The 19,144-nt window shown below is 38.5% G+C and overlaps 1 protein-coding gene across 2 annotated transcripts in view; it reads left to right on the top strand.

The window, feature by feature from the left end:
- The window catches only part of CrebA (Cyclic-AMP response element binding protein A), a 133,828-nt gene extending 114,684 nt beyond the window's left edge, over window positions 1-19,144 (top strand). The window contains exons 3-7 of one of the 2 annotated variants that reach the window (XM_034969815.2): window positions 8,857-9,047; window positions 9,962-10,109; window positions 13,420-13,604; window positions 13,859-14,002; window positions 14,201-19,144. In XM_034969815.2, coding sequence (XP_034825706.1) covers window positions 8,857-9,047; window positions 9,962-10,109; window positions 13,420-13,604; window positions 13,859-14,002; window positions 14,201-14,389 — 857 coding nt within the window. In that variant the 3' untranslated portion in view covers window positions 14,390-19,144. The remainder of the gene's footprint in view (window positions 1-8,856; window positions 9,048-9,961; window positions 10,110-13,419; window positions 13,605-13,858; window positions 14,003-14,200) is intronic. The other variant, XM_034969816.2, reaches the window with a different exon arrangement.

The following is a 19,144-nucleotide window of genomic DNA, read 5'->3' on the forward strand; positions in this document are numbered from 1 at the left end:
TTGGATTTCAATTAAAATTCAATGCGCTTCGTGCACTGCGGTTGGATTCCAACCATTTCCATGCTTAGCGGCCTTAGTAGGTACCTAATGTTATATTTGCAGGCAATGACTCAGCTAACTTCACGGATTGGATACCAGTATGACTGCATTGTTCCTTGGGAATTCCTCAGCCAGGAACTACCTAGTGCCCATAAATGTCAAACGTCATATCGCTATAACGCTAACGTGACCACGTTCCTACAACTTTTGAGCTATTTGTTGGAACGGTAAGGAACAATAATATTTTAACACACTACTAATCATGCAGGGCAAGCAAATCAAATCACACAACCCCATACAAATTATCTAAAATACACTCAACGTACGTCTCACTCCGACATCGGATCAAACCCTCAGAGCAATGCTGAAATGCTATATTGAAATCTACTATCTACTGGGAACACAATTTACATGAGGTTTAATTTACATTTGGTTCACAATCATCGCATCATGATCAATCTATCACCGGCTCACTACAGAGAACGAATCTCTTCTCCTTGGTTGATCAAAATAATAATAATCAATCTGTGCGTAATCTATATATATAAAAGGAAAAGGTGACTGACTGACTGAATGACTGACTGACTGACTGATCTATCAACGCACAGCTCAAACTACTGGACGGATCGGGCTGAAATTTGGCATGCAGATAGCTATTATGACGTAGGCATCCGCTAAGAAAGGATTTTTGAAAATTCAACTCCTAAGGGGGTGAAATAGGGTTTTGAAATTTTGTAGTCCACGCGGACGAAGTCGCGAGCATAAGCTAGTCTGTCGATAAGTTACTTAGCGACGTTGTTAATTGTCAAAAAAGTTCGTACGTTGCTAATCATATCGGCAGATGACAGATAGGATTGATTATTAATTTCGATTTTCGGCAGCAAGCAAGGCATAGTCAAAGAGTTTTCATTTTTGAAGGCAAATGCATCCGAATTACGTATCTATTCTAGAATCTAGATAGGTAGGTACCTGGCACAGATTACGGTGGATCCACGTGACCTACAGGCTACACCTCGTAACTTTAAATCACGTGGCGAACCTATTTAGCCAGACTACTATCTTTGTTAATTCAAATAGCTGTTTATAAAATCAATGTTTTAAATAAATAATAAAAAATATAAAAGGAAAAGCTGACTGGCTGACTGACTGATCTGTCATCGCTCAGCTCAAACTACTACTGGACGGATCGGGCTGAAATTTAACTCCCTGTGCACTTATCTTTTTCACTGGCTGTTATGAGAGAATTCTGAGTACTGTACACTTAGGTAATTCATTGCTTCATAATCCAGCTTGATTTTTTCGCCGCGGCGAATTATGCATCGAGCTGTAATGTTGTTATTTTGATATACGATCTGACCAATTTTTCATAGCATTTGAACATGATTTTGCTTTTATGTAGGTACCTACACTACACATCCACAGCTAACTCTCGAATTATCATTTCCTCCCACTCTAGGTTAGATACTGGATACATTCCGACATCTCCTAACAGTTTTTGTGCTAAAAAAGTGAACGATATCAACTCAAATTTGTAACGCTTTTGCTTTTCATGAATCGATTTTATTTAAGTGTAGGAGAAATCGGAAGAGTTTTTTGTTACGACTAAACTGATTACATTCTTACTACTTTAATTACCTACTCTACTACGAAGGTAACATGCTTACAAAACGTATGTTTTACTTTAAGATACCGTTTATAAGGAAGAAAGGAGGAAAAGGTTAAAGGAGAAGGGAAGCAATATTTTCAAATAAACTTCAGCCGAAATAAGAAGCCCGCACATATTTACTCTTTACTTGTCGATCATGAATAGGTACGTTACTAAGTAGACGTATATTACACCCGTTTTTGGTGAAAGGCCTCTTAATACGGCAGCAAGTTTATAATGCTAATAATTAATTACTATGAAATAGCAAACCTGAATTGTATAAATAAACTTTCCTCTTATAAAATTCTTTCCTTTCTATAAAATTCATAAGTACCCGGTATATGTAAGTACCATACTAAGGGTGCCTGTCCACTGAAGCGGAGCGGAGCGTGGAAATGTGTATATTTAATCAATAAGAAGTTTTATCAGATGACGGAATAAAAATATCATGTAAATTACCGATAATCTGATTATCTGGAGGTCCAAGGTCTGCTCAACACATCTCCGCTCCGCTTCAGTGGGCAGGCACGCTAAAACAAAGCGTACCTTTTTTTTTGTTTAATATTGCTTATAAGGTATTCCTAGCTCTAATAATTCAGAGGTCATCACAATCCCTGTTAGCGACCAGACGCGTCCAGAGCGCACTAAGGCCATCAAATTCCTCCAGATCTGCGCGCCAGCGCGTGCGGGGCCTGCCACGGCGACGCGTTAATTGTAGTGTGGACACCAGACTGTGCTCTCCTGCGTCCACCTATTGTCGTCGTGTCGCCCCCCCCCCCCCTCCCCCGCCCCGATCTTCAGAATAAACTTCAATAGTGTATGAATGCGGTTTTTGTGGTGGGTTTTCAATATCATTTTGAAGGTTTATTCTATAGGTACTTGACTAGAATGTCATGGTCTGTCACATTCGCCATATTGGAATTGACATGACGTCATGGTATTGTAGACTGACACGAGGAGTTCTAAAACGAAGCCAATGACACCTCATTTCAGATCTATACAAGCGCTTGCACAAAAACATTACATACAGACGCTACTCCTCATTTTAGTTTAGGCGAGTTATTTTAGACACTCGGATAATATTATGTTTCATATTCACTTATAAATCGTATTACTCGTGAAGGCTTATTTATAGAAGCGGAGTGTTTGTTATTGCCTCTGATAATGCCACTGCAAATTATTGAAACGCGTAAAGCCTCTCGTTAACGTTGGCCCACCGCGGTCGACGAATGTACCTTGGCGAACACGGCTTCTTGGCTTATTCAGCGGCTGGCTTGGTCTCTGTTGGAGATTCTGCATCGACAAAGCGATGCAACAGCCGTGAGAAAACATTGTGATTGGTCGCACTGCTCGGGTTGCTAAGGTTTTCAGTAGGTAATATTAGGTTCTTGGCGCAATTTGCAAACAGCAATTTGGGTAACGTAATCTGGGGGCTTCGATGTAGTGATGTCTCCCATTTGACGAGACACGAGACGACGCGTTTATCTAGGCATGATGAAAGCGATATCATTGAAGTCATCAGCCTCGAATGTCAAATACAATATTATGCAAGATCAAGAGTTGCAATTTGCAAGGTAAAGGGATGTTATGAAGTGCTCATAAACGGGCCAATTTCTAGATGCAATTCTATAGCAACGAAGTCACATTCTGCAGCCATGGTCTGCAGCGCGAAATTTTCGTAAAGCGACGATTTTAGTCAAGATTTGATGTAGCTTGGCTAAACAAGACATCAGATTCAATCCAATTAGGTATAACTTATGGTCTATAATAGGTATTTCTGACATATCGGTTTCATACATTTAGTATGGCTAGAGACACATTATAGTGGAGTGGCGTGGTTTCTTCTGGTTTCTTAGTGGTTCTTATCAACAAAAATTGAGCGGATATAATGACAGCAGACTAGATAATGCTTTTAACTTCCGCGTGATCCCGTAGGAACTCGGTGATTTTTCGTGATAAAAAGTAGTCATACCCGTCTCCGGGGTAGACGTTAGGTATCTCTGCACCAAATTTCTTCACATTGATAGACACACTTTCGCATTTATGATATTAGTATGATATTAGAGAAAAGCGCAAGCGCTCGGAGTGGTTTGAAAACAGTGTTAGATTTATTATGACCCATGCATCTTTTAGTCAGTTTTCGATTAATTTAAGTAGTATATTTTGAAGATTGCCCAATCTATGAAGAATGTTGTCTATTAAATCAATGACCACTACTAGGCAGTATGTCAAAATAACATTAATTATAGCCACCTAATAACTAATAGCTATTCATCTTGCTGGCGTTGGTCCTAAATAGATATTAAGATTCGTTAGGCTCGTGACACGACTGTGATGTATTTATTGGCGATATGCGGTCAATGAACTGGGTCTATGTATTGACATAGATCCAGTATACATAGACATAAGATACAGTCAATACTCTACACGTTTTCATCATTATGCTACTGTTAAAACCTGAACTATGGTAAATCCTAGGATTTCGCAGTAAAACCAAGTCTTAATGGTAAAAGTCATATTGTTAATTTCAATCCTAGATTTTTACCTCTTTTCTTTCTTCTTTGAAGAATTCAAGGATCTGCACAGCCCGTACAGTGTGCATGTAGGTATGTTTCTTTATTGTATACCTATACTTACTTAATGCAACATACAGACATGCATAGACTGCTAAACTTATCAGCTACCTACTTACTATATAAGCTGTTTCGTCCGCGTGAATTTAAATTCTTAAAAACCCTGTGGGGAAATCTTTGACAATCTGACTTCGGCTTACAGGCTATCTGTGTATTTTTCGTCCGAATCGTTTAAACGGATGAGCCGTGAAAAGGTACTCAATAGACAGACAAGCAGACACACTATCGCATTCATACTATTGATAGCGATTCCTGTAGTCGGGTAATTTGCGCATCAGTACACTTCATTACGTGTTACAATCAAGGATTTACACTTTCTAACAGATTAATCAAGTAGGTAATCATCGTTCTTGAAATAGGTAGTTGTTAATAGTACACCTAAGTTTGATGAGTTAATCACACGTTCCTGCTTTGTACTAGCTACAACGCGCAACAGGTACCTACTACCTAGTATACTAAATGATGCAACAGAATAAAGAGATGATGACCACGACGGCCCATGTTGAAAGGTCTACTACTACTACTTACTACTAACTACATAGACCAAGTTCGGGTCTATCCTTGGTCGAACCCACAAAGAATTCAACCTCAAGAGTACGCATATACAAGGTTTTGCATGAAAATAAAATCGTAAAATGTTGGCGGGGGTAGGGGAGAATGCTTTGTTGTGATTGGTGGACTCAAAAGTCACGAAATCAAGACAATGTGCGAAATGAGGGTACTGAACGGGCATGGACCGACTTTTATGCTAAGCAACTGCCTAAGCTGCGATCGGGGGTGTCCGGCTATTAGGCGTCCATAGAGTAATATAGACTGAAATAGGCGTCTATAGGTGATGGTCTGTGGTCGAATCTCTTGTAATATTATTATCATATCCTCTATGGCAAGTGTATTTATGTTGGAGGAGTTAACCACACGTTCCTGTTTTTTGTACCAGCTACAAGTTACAACTCGCAGTAGGTACTAGTGTACTAAATGATGCAACAGAATGTCTGCGGGAACGTTTCTATCTGTAATTGAATATAACGCGCTGTTATCAAACAGTTGCATTTGTCATTACCGCGGGGTCACGGCTGTGGCGATACGACAAGAGTCATGGAGCATGGCAAGCGATGCGAGAAGAGTCGCGACAATAATTGCGCATACATGAAAAAAGCTATATCTATAGCTTAAAATAAGAATGGTACCCACCACCATCAACCACCGAGAATAGTGCACCACACGTAGCGCGAGATGTGCTTTATCGACAATATCATCTTCAACAGTACAGTATTCTTAATTCTAACCAATTCAGTTACGCTTGCCCTGGTGAATCTCAGACAAGCCCCATGTTACGCATAAATAAATACATCACACATTCAATATTATTATTTATGTTTTGAAGACTTTATCACTATCCTTATTATAAATGCGAAAGTGTGTTTGTTTGTTGGTCTATTGGTTTGCTCGTTTGTCCTTCAAGCACGTCGCTCGCACCGGAGCAACGGATTGACGTGATTTTTGCATTAATATAGTAAAGGACCTGGAGAGTGACATAGGCTACTTTTATCCCGGAAAATGGAAGATACGCGAAAAAGATATAAAATAATAAAACAAGATAACTATTATACATGGTTTAGTTTCTGTCGCATTGCACAAAGCGGCCGCATGAATGACAAGATTGTGGCCCTGCGTAATGTTCGCAGTTACGTCACTAGACTGAGTAGCTCATTTATTAACCGACTTCATTAATTAACTATGTAGTTTTGTTACTGACTAACCATAATCTGCTAATTGTATAATCGTTTGTTACAATGGACAGGTTTGCCACTTGGGCGGTTTTATTACTCTAGTTTCGAACAAGACAAATTGCTTCAACTATGTTCCAGCTTGATTTTTCAAGAGCTATGTGTAAACTAGCTTATGCTCGCGACTTCGTCCGCGTGGACGACATTAAACCCACATTTAACCACTTAGGAATTTTCAAAAATCCTTTCTTAGCAGATGTCCACTGTCATAATAGCTACTGCATGCATATGCATAATACGTACCCAATTCGTCCAGTAGCTTGAACTGTACGCTGATAGATCAGTAAGTCAGTCAGTGAGTCAGTCAATCACCTTTTTCTTTATAAATAGTAATCTGAGGTACAATAGCTAAGTAATATTCTCTCTAAAAGAAAGTAAAAAGAAATTATGAGTACCTAGTTACCTACCTACCACTTAAGATATTTTAAATTCAAAAATTGGTCCACTTTGTAAAAACGGTAAGAAGACATCGACGCTCAGACTGTCCTATTCATGTAACGTGCACAAAAAGTATTATTTAGCATGCAATTGGACAGAAACGTTTCAACATGAGTTCCACGTGATTGCGCAGGCGCACAGCATAACTCAGAAACTTGAAGGCTTGGACAAATAAACCATGAGACGGCAGCGGCGCCATTGCAACGTGACTAAAGACCAAAATCTATAGAGCGCACTTTGACTTTGCTCAGACTTAAGATTGAGTGAATACGAGACAGATTTATGTGAGAGATATACATCTGTGATCTGTCTCGTTTTATCTCTGTCTTAAGTCTAAGCAAAGTCAGAGTGCGCTCTATAGATCTTTCCATAAGTGTTCCTAGAAGTAGAAATGCAAGGAACTGATTCAGTGTTCACAGTAGAGACCGGCTAAGATCACATAGACTGACGCTTGATAAGCTGAACGCCTATTAGCTACTATCGCCTATCACTTAAGCGATTAGATTTTTTCAGCAGCCAAGCGTCTGACTTTTAGCAACTTAGGCTTCCATGACACTCTGAGATGTCTTGCAAGTTGGTCGTCCGAATGCTTCCACAAACGTTGCCCTAGAAAAGCTTGATATTATATTGAGATACACTTTCTGCTAGAGAGGCTAGACGCTCAAGCGACATCCAAAGTTTGTCTAGCCAACAGTTCCTTGTATAACCTGCGAAACACACACGCATTTCATAGAACTATGAGTTAGCTTATTGCATTCAAATGCGTTTTGGACACGCTGCTACCGCCGCGCTTTGTGTGTCCAGACCTTAAGCCGTATCAAGAGGAAGTTACTTACACGATTCGATACCGAAACTTCTACGCAGGTCTTGCAGTTAGCTGTTAGCGGCACATTTCATAAGTGATCGAATTTTTCGTACGTAATACTCATGACCTAGTATTTGTTTCAACGTCGAATACAAAATTTCCATATTGAGCTTTCGTAACTGGTTCTTGAAACTTGATCAATTGATCAATGTCAAAAAATATTGGTCATTTACAGTTCCTGATAGTCCCTGGCCCCTTAATAGATATTCGGACTAAAACAAAGCAGCATATAAGAAGGATAGATGGGAGGATTTTTGAATGTCTACTCCCAGGAAGAGAAATAGACTTTACCCAGACCAATGACCGACCCGAATCAGGTCTCGTAACAAAACTCTTGCGCAACTCTTGATACGTGGACGTCAGTCATCTCAGTTCTGCTAACTAACTTTGGCTTCTTGAGGTTAAGGTCAATCTGTCTAGCGATAGGATCATGGACTGGACGTCTACTGTTTGTATATATCTACATTCTTTTATGGCCAATATTTCAACATATCGATGAAATTTTTTTTGCTCCGTTTGCGTTTATATACTTATGTTATAAGTTGGACTTGACATTTTTTATTTATTCAACAAAAACAATTCCGCAATTAAGTACCTAGTTCAGGCTAGTAGACATGTGTCCGCTATAGCTTAACTTAACTGAAAACCGCTGCCGTGCCTATAGCGTACCATAGCGTTATTGTCGTAGCTAACAACGGTTATCAGCTAACATCTATGACGAACCACCTGACAACGCAACGCTGCCAACTGGCAACTGACAATGCATTGTTTGGTTTTTTGGTAACTAGAAACGCAATAATTATGCCTTCTCTTTCTTTTTTTCACTGAAAGCTGAGAAGGAGCGGTTATTGGCTACCGGCTTAGTAACTAAGAACTTGATAAACCAAAGCCGACCTTATCTCTATTAAGCTAAGGCTTAACTGTACAAGTACTTGTCCATTACACTTTGATCTATCAATTTTAATACAGTTAGCCTTAGAGTAATAGAGATAAGGTCCTCTTTGGTTTATCAATCTTCGTGAAATGTTTTTGGTTAACTGGATTGTGGCAAACTATTCGTGCAGGCGTCCATTATAGTTTGACCTATGTCAATGATCATTATAATTAAACTTTGCTGCTATGAACTTAAGGTTGTGATTACTTCACGATATTCATGAAAGTAAAATTGGTTTTATTTTAGTGAATATGCGCGCGCTAGCTATACAGACGGTATTGATGCGGCAGCTAGCTTAGTTACTACTACGGAAACCGCTGCGCGTTGCGCATATTAAATTAGTTGAAACACAACTCTGATACCGATATTCGGCAACGGTTATCAATATTGGTATTGAAACTAAATAACTGATGATTAACTGTTACCAGAAATAGCCAATAACGCCCATCTTTACAGGCTAGTGCTATCAGATTTCCAGGATTATTGAAACTTATTCGTGTTTCGTTTCCTTGCAGACATGGAAGACGAATGCTACCCAGCGATACCAGCGAGCGCGTGGCGGAGCAGGCGGCGGTCGAGTGACTCCCCGCCTCCGGAGGTGAAGGCTGAACCCAAGTCCGAGCCCGAGTCGCCCGCCTCCTCCTGCCCGCCCTCACCGACCCCCGGCACGCCTGTCACACACGTCGATTACGTCATTGACCACACGGTAGGTAGCCACCTTCCCCTGCTCTCTACAGAAACTTAGCAAGCTTGGCTACCAAACACCACGATGGGTAGAGCAGCAGTGACACTCGAATACAGAGTCGGAAGCGTGAACCTCGAAGTCCATTATAGCGCTGAATTAAAAAGCCAAGCCCACGATTAAGCTTATAATAAGTAGGTAGCAACAACTTCTGATTCTTTTCTATTGATTGAAAAATGTAATGCCACAAATAAAATGCAATTTTTTTTTACAATCCTCTAGGATTTGTCACACCATCTATTATAGAAAAAATAAATAGGTACCTACCTAGCGCGTAAAAAAACTGAAGATGATTTCACATTTAATTGACATGTGAAACGCAGTCGTGATTCCAAGCCCAATCTCCATCAGGCCCATAATGACTTGACGAAATCGGAAAAGGTTACTACGGTTCAAATAGCCAACTACTTCGCGACTTTCTCCGTAAATCAACCTTAAAAAGCGCAAATTTTTATGGAACCTGTAAGATCCGTTGTAATTATACAGTGCTTGTGTAACACGCTCTACATTTTCACGAAAATGTGGTCTGACAAGCGAGAATCGACGGTATGTTAACAACCCTTTTCGGCATCCATTTTTTGCAATCATTAATTAAACTTTAAATGCACTTAATTTTACTAATTTGACCGTCTCGATTAAATAATCTTTCGAATATGAAAGAAATCGCATTCAAATCGGCCTTCCGTTTAAGCACACACACACACACACACACACACACACACACACACACACACACACACACACACACACACACACACACACACACACACACACACACACACACACACACACACACACACACACACACACGCACGCACACACACATTAAAAAAGGAACAACGAAAGTTTTGTATTAATTCGATGTTGTTCATTTCCAGACCGGTACAATTCACATGCCACAAGCCGTGCTGCAAAAGGTAGGGGCAGCAGGAGTGCCGCAGCTGCTGCTCAGTGCGGCGCCGCGCATCGCCAACAAGCTCAACAGCAACAAGCTCTCCATCAAAGTCACGTCGTCAGGCACATCAGGTACCTACAGATCTCTCTTTGAAGATAATAGGCAACTATTTATTCTCGCGACTGACAACATCCTCAAATGAGCCTTGCTACATAATATATGTCCCGTAAATTGCTAAGGCGCGTGGCCGCCATTTTAGTGACGTCAGCAGTAGACTGAAGTTAATGAGACATGGTTCCAGCGCAATAGCAATTTGCGGGACTTATACTATATATATATATAAGGAATAAGACTAAAGACAGGTCCCATTTTTTCTTTCGTTATTCTTTACGTTATCTAAACATTTTTCAGTAACATTAATATTGCTTATAGCTTCGTACAATTTCAACTTAGCTCTATCGATAGTTAATCGGTAAGTTAAGTCTCTGGTAACAATTCTAAAACTTTTCGCTTAAAGGAAATTGCAATAAGTAGCTACTGATCGGCAACTCTGAATAACAAGTTCTCCATTAAGGTCCGCGTTGTCGCGCTTCAGGTACAAGACTTTTTAATTAGAGCACGCCATCGAGAACGCTCGACGACTTTGTATAGTAAGCGACAGGTCGAGATGGCAATCGGGGTGGGAATGCCCCGCACACACGCACAACTTGGTGCGGGCAAACGCGGGTGCTGTGCGGGTGAGCGGGGCGTCCCCCCGCCTCATTCCCCTGTTGCCATCTCGACCTATCGCGATTTCAGTTGATTTTATTTGGACTTTTTCATGACTTTCACAAAGCATAAGTTTCTAGGAGTAAGGAGTAGGACTAAGGAGTAGGTGTAAGGCGAGTACGTTTCTTACTTGTTTTAAATATAGCACACTCTAGTCAAGGTGAATGCAGTGCAATACTTAAATACCTCGTGAGTATTCGGCGTTCATTTACTAGTGCATGAGTATTCTTTCGCGAGTAAATTAGGAGATCCCAACGTGCACCTAAGTACCGCCCACACGACACTGTCATACAATGAACGTGCATTTTCGTCACAGAGTTACGTTACACTTACTTCAATATATATCGCACCCCTAGATGAAAAGGTCACTAAGTCAAAAAGTGCGTGTTTTGAGTTAGTGGCATTTTCAAACTCCTGACTTGAATACCTACACGGCGATATAACTCACGTAACTATACCTTCAACCGTCATCGAATAATGGTCCAAAACGTAGGTTTACTTGAATGACCCTCCCCTCAACAGCGCGAACATACTCCGACATTTTGAGTAGTCTTCCGGTCGACGAAGGTGGATGACGTTTGAATAGTGGCTCATTTTGAGTTACAGGAGTTTACGTGAAATTTACTAATGTAAGTCACCATTAAATTCGTTTTTATTTAGAGTTAATTATGTTTTACTGAAATTTTATTTATAATAATTATTGGTCATTTTGAGTTACGTTGTTTTGGTGATATTTTATTGCGATTTTTTTTTTGATATTTCATGTTACTGAGATTTACATGACAGTAAAATCAAATTCCGACTTACGGTAGTTTTGTTGAAGGAAAGTTTAACTTCCTTTATCTTGGCCTGGTTAGTCAAAAACGTACTTTTAATAGATAAAAGGTTATCATTATGACATTTAGAATTAGATTTTCTATTCGTTATAAAGATTCGAAAAGCAGGACGTGATATTTTTGGATTTTTTGAGTTGGTTGACTTTACATGATTGTTCATTTTTAGGACAAAAAAGTGCAGGTAAACTCATGTTAGAAATGATAAACACAAAAAACAGGATCTTGACCAGCTAGCAGCATTGGATGATAGAAGAATCCTTCCATCTCATGGTATAGAAGTGCTGAATAGGGTAGGGTAGACTGAGTTGGCAGTTCCATTGGACGTTCCAAGAACGCTTTTGTAGCCTGGTATGGAAATGCTAAATAGAGTAATGCACCTGAGTTGCCAGTAGTAATGGATGTTTTAAGAAGTATTTCATCCCCTCATAATAATATAGAAATGCTCAATAGAGCGTAAGAGCCTGAGTCGCCAGCTGAAGAATGGTTAGTTTCATCGCCGAGCATTTTAGAATCTTCTTTAAATCTTGAAGAGCAGCCTAAAAACGCTGACGGACGACGAAAAGTTGAAACATCAGTATGTTGTCTCACCAGTTCATTTCGACGATTCTGACGCAGACCCGCACTACGAAAACCCCATTCCCAAAAGAAAAAAGTATCTCTCCTTTGTGTAAGTCCCCTACTTCACCAACAACGTCAAGAACTCGCTTCCTTTTATCTTCATTCATTACACCATTCATACAAATTCAAAAATTTCTCTCATGTGCGTAAATCTTCTACTTCACCAATAATAATATCACGAACTCGCTCCCTTTCATCTTCGTCTAGCAGTTCAAGTTCAAGTAGTGGCTCCAGCAGTAGTTCAAGCAGCAGCTCAACCTCAAGCTGTAGTAGCTCAAATGATGAAAGAACGCTACTGGATCTTATTGCGAAATTCAGAATCTAGGCCAAAATAATATTGCTTCAAGACCCAATGAAAATAACACTACCCACCCTGATCATGAGGATCACAATCTGGTTCCAAGTGTAGAAACTCTAGCAAAAGAACAAATAGTCCAGAGTAAGAAGAAACTAAGGAAACTGGAGAAAGGGACGGTTAATATAACCAAAACTCCGAGCATTTCAGGAAAGCTGTACTAGTCACAGGATCAACTAAAAAAAATACCTGCTCGCAATCCGTCCAGTAGTTTGAGCTGAGCGTTAATAGATCAGTCAATCAGTCAGATAGTCAGTTAGTCAGCTTTTATTACTCATTCAGTAAAAATATAACAGTTTTGTTTTTCTTTACATTTGTTACTGCTATATTTCAACCATTTTAATTCTAGTGCACCTGCATAAAAATTAAAATTTATCACCCATTCATGGCGTAACTCAAAACTCTCCAACAAAAAGTTATCTCAATTTTGAGGTGAAAAGTAATATAACTCATTTTCATTTCACATAAAGTAAGCTAATTCTACTTACTGCACAAAAAACTTGCTCACTACCGCTACAAAACTAGAGTAACTAAAAAATCTCGATTATTTCGGGTTTTTAACAGATAACATACAAATAAGTTAGTTGAACAAGCTTTAGGAAATATTGCTTTTACGAATGTATTATTAGATTTTCCGTATCTTTCATGGATATCCTAAAATCAGTTTTTCGTCGTTTCTGAACATTTTGGTTTTTTGACTTAGTGACCTTTACATCTAGGGGTGCGATATGTTATATATATATATGTAATAATGTATGTTCAACGAACAACCAATACTTAAGCTTAAGCTGCATTTTAACCTGCGCGGCGTTAAAAACAGACCTAAGTCAGCAATTCATTTAATTGCTTGAATCATTTTGCCAGCAGGGTTCAACCTACCGCCCACGCCGCCGTCCTCCTTGTCATCATCAGACAGTGAAGGTGCACTATCGCCCGCACACGAGGGAGCCACGCCCGCCGCGCCCGCACCTCCGACGCGACGCAACCACCTCTACGTGTCGCACCACTCGCGACAGCCTATCAACACACCACTCATTAGCAGCCAGCCGGTGAGTGGACAGACCATAGACCCTTTAAAGCGCATAAAGTTGTATGAAGGACGGATGGCAGACGGCAGTAAGGTCATTCCATATCGAAAGCGTATTAGAAACAGGGAAGCGAGTAAATAGATAGATGTTAAGTAGTTTGTTGGACATTCAAAACCTTTGCCTTAAATATATATATCCTCTCTATATAATTGTGCTTGTTTGCCGGCAGGCATGATTGTCGTCATCTTACGTTTTTTTCTTAATTTTTTTTACAGAAAGGTTCAACGGGCTCGCTCATTCTAACAGAGGAAGAGAAACGCACACTACTGGCCGAAGGCTACCCCGTGCCCACGCGCCTACCCCTCACCAAGGCCGAGGAGAAATCTCTAAAGAAGATCAGGAGGAAAATAAAAAATAAGGTGAAATATTTCATACCTCGTTAAAATGGTTGGACGATGCCAAGATTATCAGATTTTCATTTAAGTGCATCTAAAAAAATCTTAACTGGGTGATAGATATTTTAACTGATATTCTATTAAATAATGGTAATTCCTGGGATTTATCAGGGAACTTGTTAGGATGAAAACAATCTAACCGTCACTTTTCGTTAACCACAGATATCTGCACAAGAAAGCAGACGCAAGAAGAAGGAATACATGGACCAATTAGAGAGGAAAGTAGAAATATTAGCGTCAGAGAATTCAGACTACAGGAAAAGGGTAGATTCCCTAGAGCAGACGAATGCGAATCTTCTGAGCCAACTAGCAGCTTTGCAGGCGCTCGTCACTCGGGGCGCTCGAAAGTGACGGCCTCAAGCGAAGCGACTCGCTTGACGCCACTTCGCACTTGCACAGGGACTTAAATCTGCAGGATACATCCCAACGGGCAGACACTCTGACGTCACTTGCCCTCGCTCTGCTATGGATGATAGCTATTGACGATATTACTGGTAAAGGTAGGGGTTCCTTGGTGCGTATAAACGCAGAGCATACACACAGTACAAATGCAGAAGTCGACATATAGTGTGCTGAATATGTAGTACTACTCGTAAGTACAAACGCACTGCACGTTATACCAACGCGATAGTACTCGTCAAGAAACTAAATACATGACCCAGAATGCGCAGAGCTCATATTATTTTGACTTTCAATAGGTCTAACTAGTGTAGTTGCTTTCAACTTACGTTAGAGGCATGCGCCAACTACCCAGACGTATGCCTGTGTGCAATGTGCATGCCTCATGTTCGCTGGCAATAGCTCATGCATCATCCTGTGGTACACGCAATAATGCACGCAATCTCTTGCATCCTCTCCCTCGTTTTGTGATGCAATTTCTTGGATGTAATATTATGTCATTCTCTGCCTCCCGCATCTTCATACAGTCTGCTGCGCACACACCAACCCCTTATAGAGCAACAGGGGCATGAGCGCAAGTATCCAATGCCTCGAGATCCGTGCCGTTTACTATATATACCTTTAGCGTACCAAGCGTCTATGAATTACGTTTATACGCACTAAGGAACCCCTATCTTTAATGTAGCTGTAACTAAATCACTTTTCACCTTAGAACCGGCAACTTTAGTAAGTAATCAATCTTCATTATATGAATATCATTTTCAAAAATGATTTAAATTATTACTTATGCGAAGAATGTTTGTTTAGAAATACGTTTTGATTTTGTAACATCATTTTATTCAGAGTATTCAGTCTTCAAAATTGGACCTACTAACAGTATTATACCCGGTTCTAGTGGTCGAACAACTGCAGAAAGTAAGCTTAAACGGCTGTGAGAACTGGTAGGAATGAATTCTCACAGTTCCTATATTTATATTATGTGAAGCGAACAGTGACAACGATGATGCCCCTACAAAGGAGTGTATATTTTATCGATTGTATATTTTGGATGTAACTTTACATTTTACCACGACCCGTTGCGTTGGTATCCAAAGGATTGTTAGTTTGAATGGTTGCTCATTGTATTGTTAGTAAATCGTTACTCTGTGGTGCTGGATATGACATGCTATACCTACATTTTGGTTTTAGGTATACCGACGTTCGAGTGCCACATTAGATATTTATTTTTATTACAACTCAGCTCGTCCTCGATCACTTCGGGTGACTCGACAGGGATCAGTACTGGGTCTTAGATAAATGTCGCTAGGTATTTACGCGTGTTGTTTGAAATCTCGTAATATATTTTAAAAATTGCCAAACGGCATATTAATAAGTTTTAATTCATGCGTGTTTTTATTAAAATATGCAATTAGGTTAAGGAATTATAATTGTTACCTTGTCTTGCGTCCTTTGGGCAAATCTAGATTTGGATTTAGCGGTACGACGCGTTTCGACCGCTCCTATTGGACGCTCGGCTCAAGCCGCGCATCGCTGCTGTGGCGAGCGTTTCGCTTTCTTCATAATAATTTCCTAGAGCTCTATTGATCACGCTACTGTTATTGGTCTTATAATTTTATATCGATTGTTGTGATTTAAAACAGTAGTTAATAGGCATGCGGCAAAACTGTAGAGTTTCCTCCTTATTCACTATTTAGTGATCGAAACATCTACATGAATCGCGTGCCGTATCATCCCGACAGGATGTTGTCGGGAATCTTAGTAGCATAATAATCATTATTTAAGACGATCGCAATGCGCGAGTCTTATCTGTTAATATTGAATTCCATGAATTTGCATTTATAGCGAAATGTGTATCGTCCTAGAGATTTTATCATGTGTTTAAGATAACGTTTAGTTGTATGCATCTAATGAAACCGATTTTTATGAAAAATGTTTTTCGGTAATATCTAGTCTTTCATAGAAACAGGTCGAGGTCTCTTTGTGGAGGCTCTCGAAATGAAACGATAGCTGTATCCACTTCAAGTTAATTGCGCTCTATAGATACGAGTACAAAATATAATGGCATGCCTTTGGCGAAAATAACGTAACACTATACAACTTACCTACTATATGACAATTTAATGTTATCACTTTTTATATTATATTCTAAGCGCCTAAATTGGTTTAGGAGTCCATTACATTACTTAAATAGTTTATGTATAGAATCTCTAAAAGCAGTTTGTTTGAATTGTTTAAGGTCTTGCCAGAATATAATGCAAAGTTAATTAATTTTTGTAACAGCGCGCGGCCATGTTTGTGAACTAACATTCTTGTGTACTAAACATTCCATACTTTCATTTCGCGATGAGTGACTTAAAGTGAGCTCGAGTACTTATACTGATATTTAACGTATCTTAAATCACTGTACAAACCATACCTGTTAAAATTGTATTTATATTTGTGTCTCATATTAAAAGAATTTATCGTAAAGCATAATTTATTATACTTAGTCGTTGAGATAAATAGGTATTGGGGCCGATTCTCTTGTGCACAATCTCTAAACTAAACTAAATTAACACGTCTAAATTTAGTGCTATCCTTTTCGGCAAGCAACATTTTGACAGGGATAGCAATAGATTTAGACGTGTCATTTTAGTTTAGTTTAGAGATTGTGTACAAGAGAATCGGCCCCATTGCCGAAATTTTTCCGAAATTGTATTTTGGATAAATTATTGGATCATTCAATTAAATTAACCTATTGTACCTATTCTATAAGTACCTACTATAAAACTTTCCATATTTCTACTTAGACTTTATTTATTTTTAGCTTCTTATTCGACGTCGGGAAAATTTCGGCGACGTATTTAATGTTCAAAAATAATGTTTATACATCTCATTGAATATTGGCATATTTTCGTGTCAGTATTTATATACTATGTGTGCAATTACTATGTTCTCTTTTACATTTTTAGAAGTTCTTCCTATTTAGACTTAAGAGAATAATAAATATATTTATATTGTGCTAAATATATTATCATATATCGCTCCCAGCACGAAAGTGGGATTTTTAAAAGAATTTATTGAGATATATTTTAAGAGATTTTTTCTAATAAATTTTTTGAAATATATATTATAATATAAACACTGTTTTATGTGTCTGTCGTAAGTTATGTATATGTATGTTAGATTAGCCGTATAAGTTAGCGTAACTGTAAAATTTAATCATGGAAACAGCAAAGCGTGCCTGCCTATCAGTTATTGATTGATTTAACCTTAATATACTAAGTATCGATTTATCGAACGTAAAATAATGTATTGCGGTTTTAAAGAAGTTCTATATTTAAAACGATATAATGAAGAAAATATTTAACTTTTATATTAATGTATTTTAATTCCTATAATGGCATTTACCGTCTACAAAAGAGTGATTTAAATGGAAAACTACTTATACATGAATTTACTAAAATTAGATGATATGTTTAACTTATCAATTTATGTAATCAGTTCGCGTTCTTGTGAATCGATATACCTACGATATAAGACAATTAATGTAAAAGAAATGCCAAACAAATAAACATACATTTACTAAGTATGTAGGCTCCGCATGCTGGGTGACTATATCGTAGCATCTATTCGAGATAAAAATCTATAGGTATATTACATTTGCAAAAATTAGTAAAATAAAAATTTGATAAATGCAATAATGTTTTCTTCATACAAAATATACTTACAGCGATTGATTTCTTTTTAGGATCCCGTACCTCAAAAGGAAAAGAGGAACCCTTATAGGATCACTTTGTTGTCTGTCAAGAAACATATAGGGTAGGTACTTCCAGTTGACCTCTAATCATGAAAGGCAGGGGAAAATCCGAAAAACGTGAATTTGTGGTTACATCACAAAAAACAACGAAGTGATTATATAAGGGTTCCTTTTTTCCTTTTGAGGTACGAAACCCTAAAAATTAAAATGTTGTTCATGAACAAATAATTAGTATTTTCAACTTTCAAAGTAAGATAATATACCAAGTGGGTTATCGTATGAAAGGGCTGTACCTATACATTCAAAAACAGATTTTTATTTATTTTTATGCATAATATTTTAAATTTATCGTGCAAAATGTCGAAAAAATTCGAATGTAGTACGGAACCGTCGCGTGCACGAGTCTGACTCGCACTTGGCCGGTTTTTTTTTATCGATAGCAAGTTTTCGATTGACGATGATCTTATATGTGCTTAATTATATTAGTATATTGCAGGAAAGGATATTATAGGTATATATTATGAAAAAAGTACATAATATTATGTTACATACTAGGTACCTCTACGTATCTAAACACTTGGGTTACATTGATAGAGCGCTTTCGTCCACAAGTTCTTTCACGCGTTTTGTATCTTCTGTCTTACTCCTTAAACGTAACAATAACATGTATGTGGTATAACCATGTCATTGATTACAGACCTATTAGGTAATACGGCAATATTTTTGTGGGGTCATAGTTTCGAATGGATGCTACAAAAACTCTAATAAGTCCTCAGTCCTATAGACACTGTTAGGCCGTGTCGGCTTGTTAATATTGAGGTGTAATTTTATGGATAGTTTTATTTGTTTTAAAACTATTCACTGTTAATTTGAGTCAAGATTTGTTGAATCGATGGTTTTATTTTATTTTCCAATGACATTGCGGATTTTATTGTCACCTTTGAGCTAATAAAGCGTCGGATATTTTA

Source organism: Maniola hyperantus, chromosome 6 (assembly GCF_902806685.2).
Source record: "Maniola hyperantus chromosome 6, iAphHyp1.2, whole genome shotgun sequence".
NCBI classification, from domain to species: Eukaryota; Metazoa; Arthropoda; class Insecta; order Lepidoptera; family Nymphalidae; genus Maniola; species Maniola hyperantus.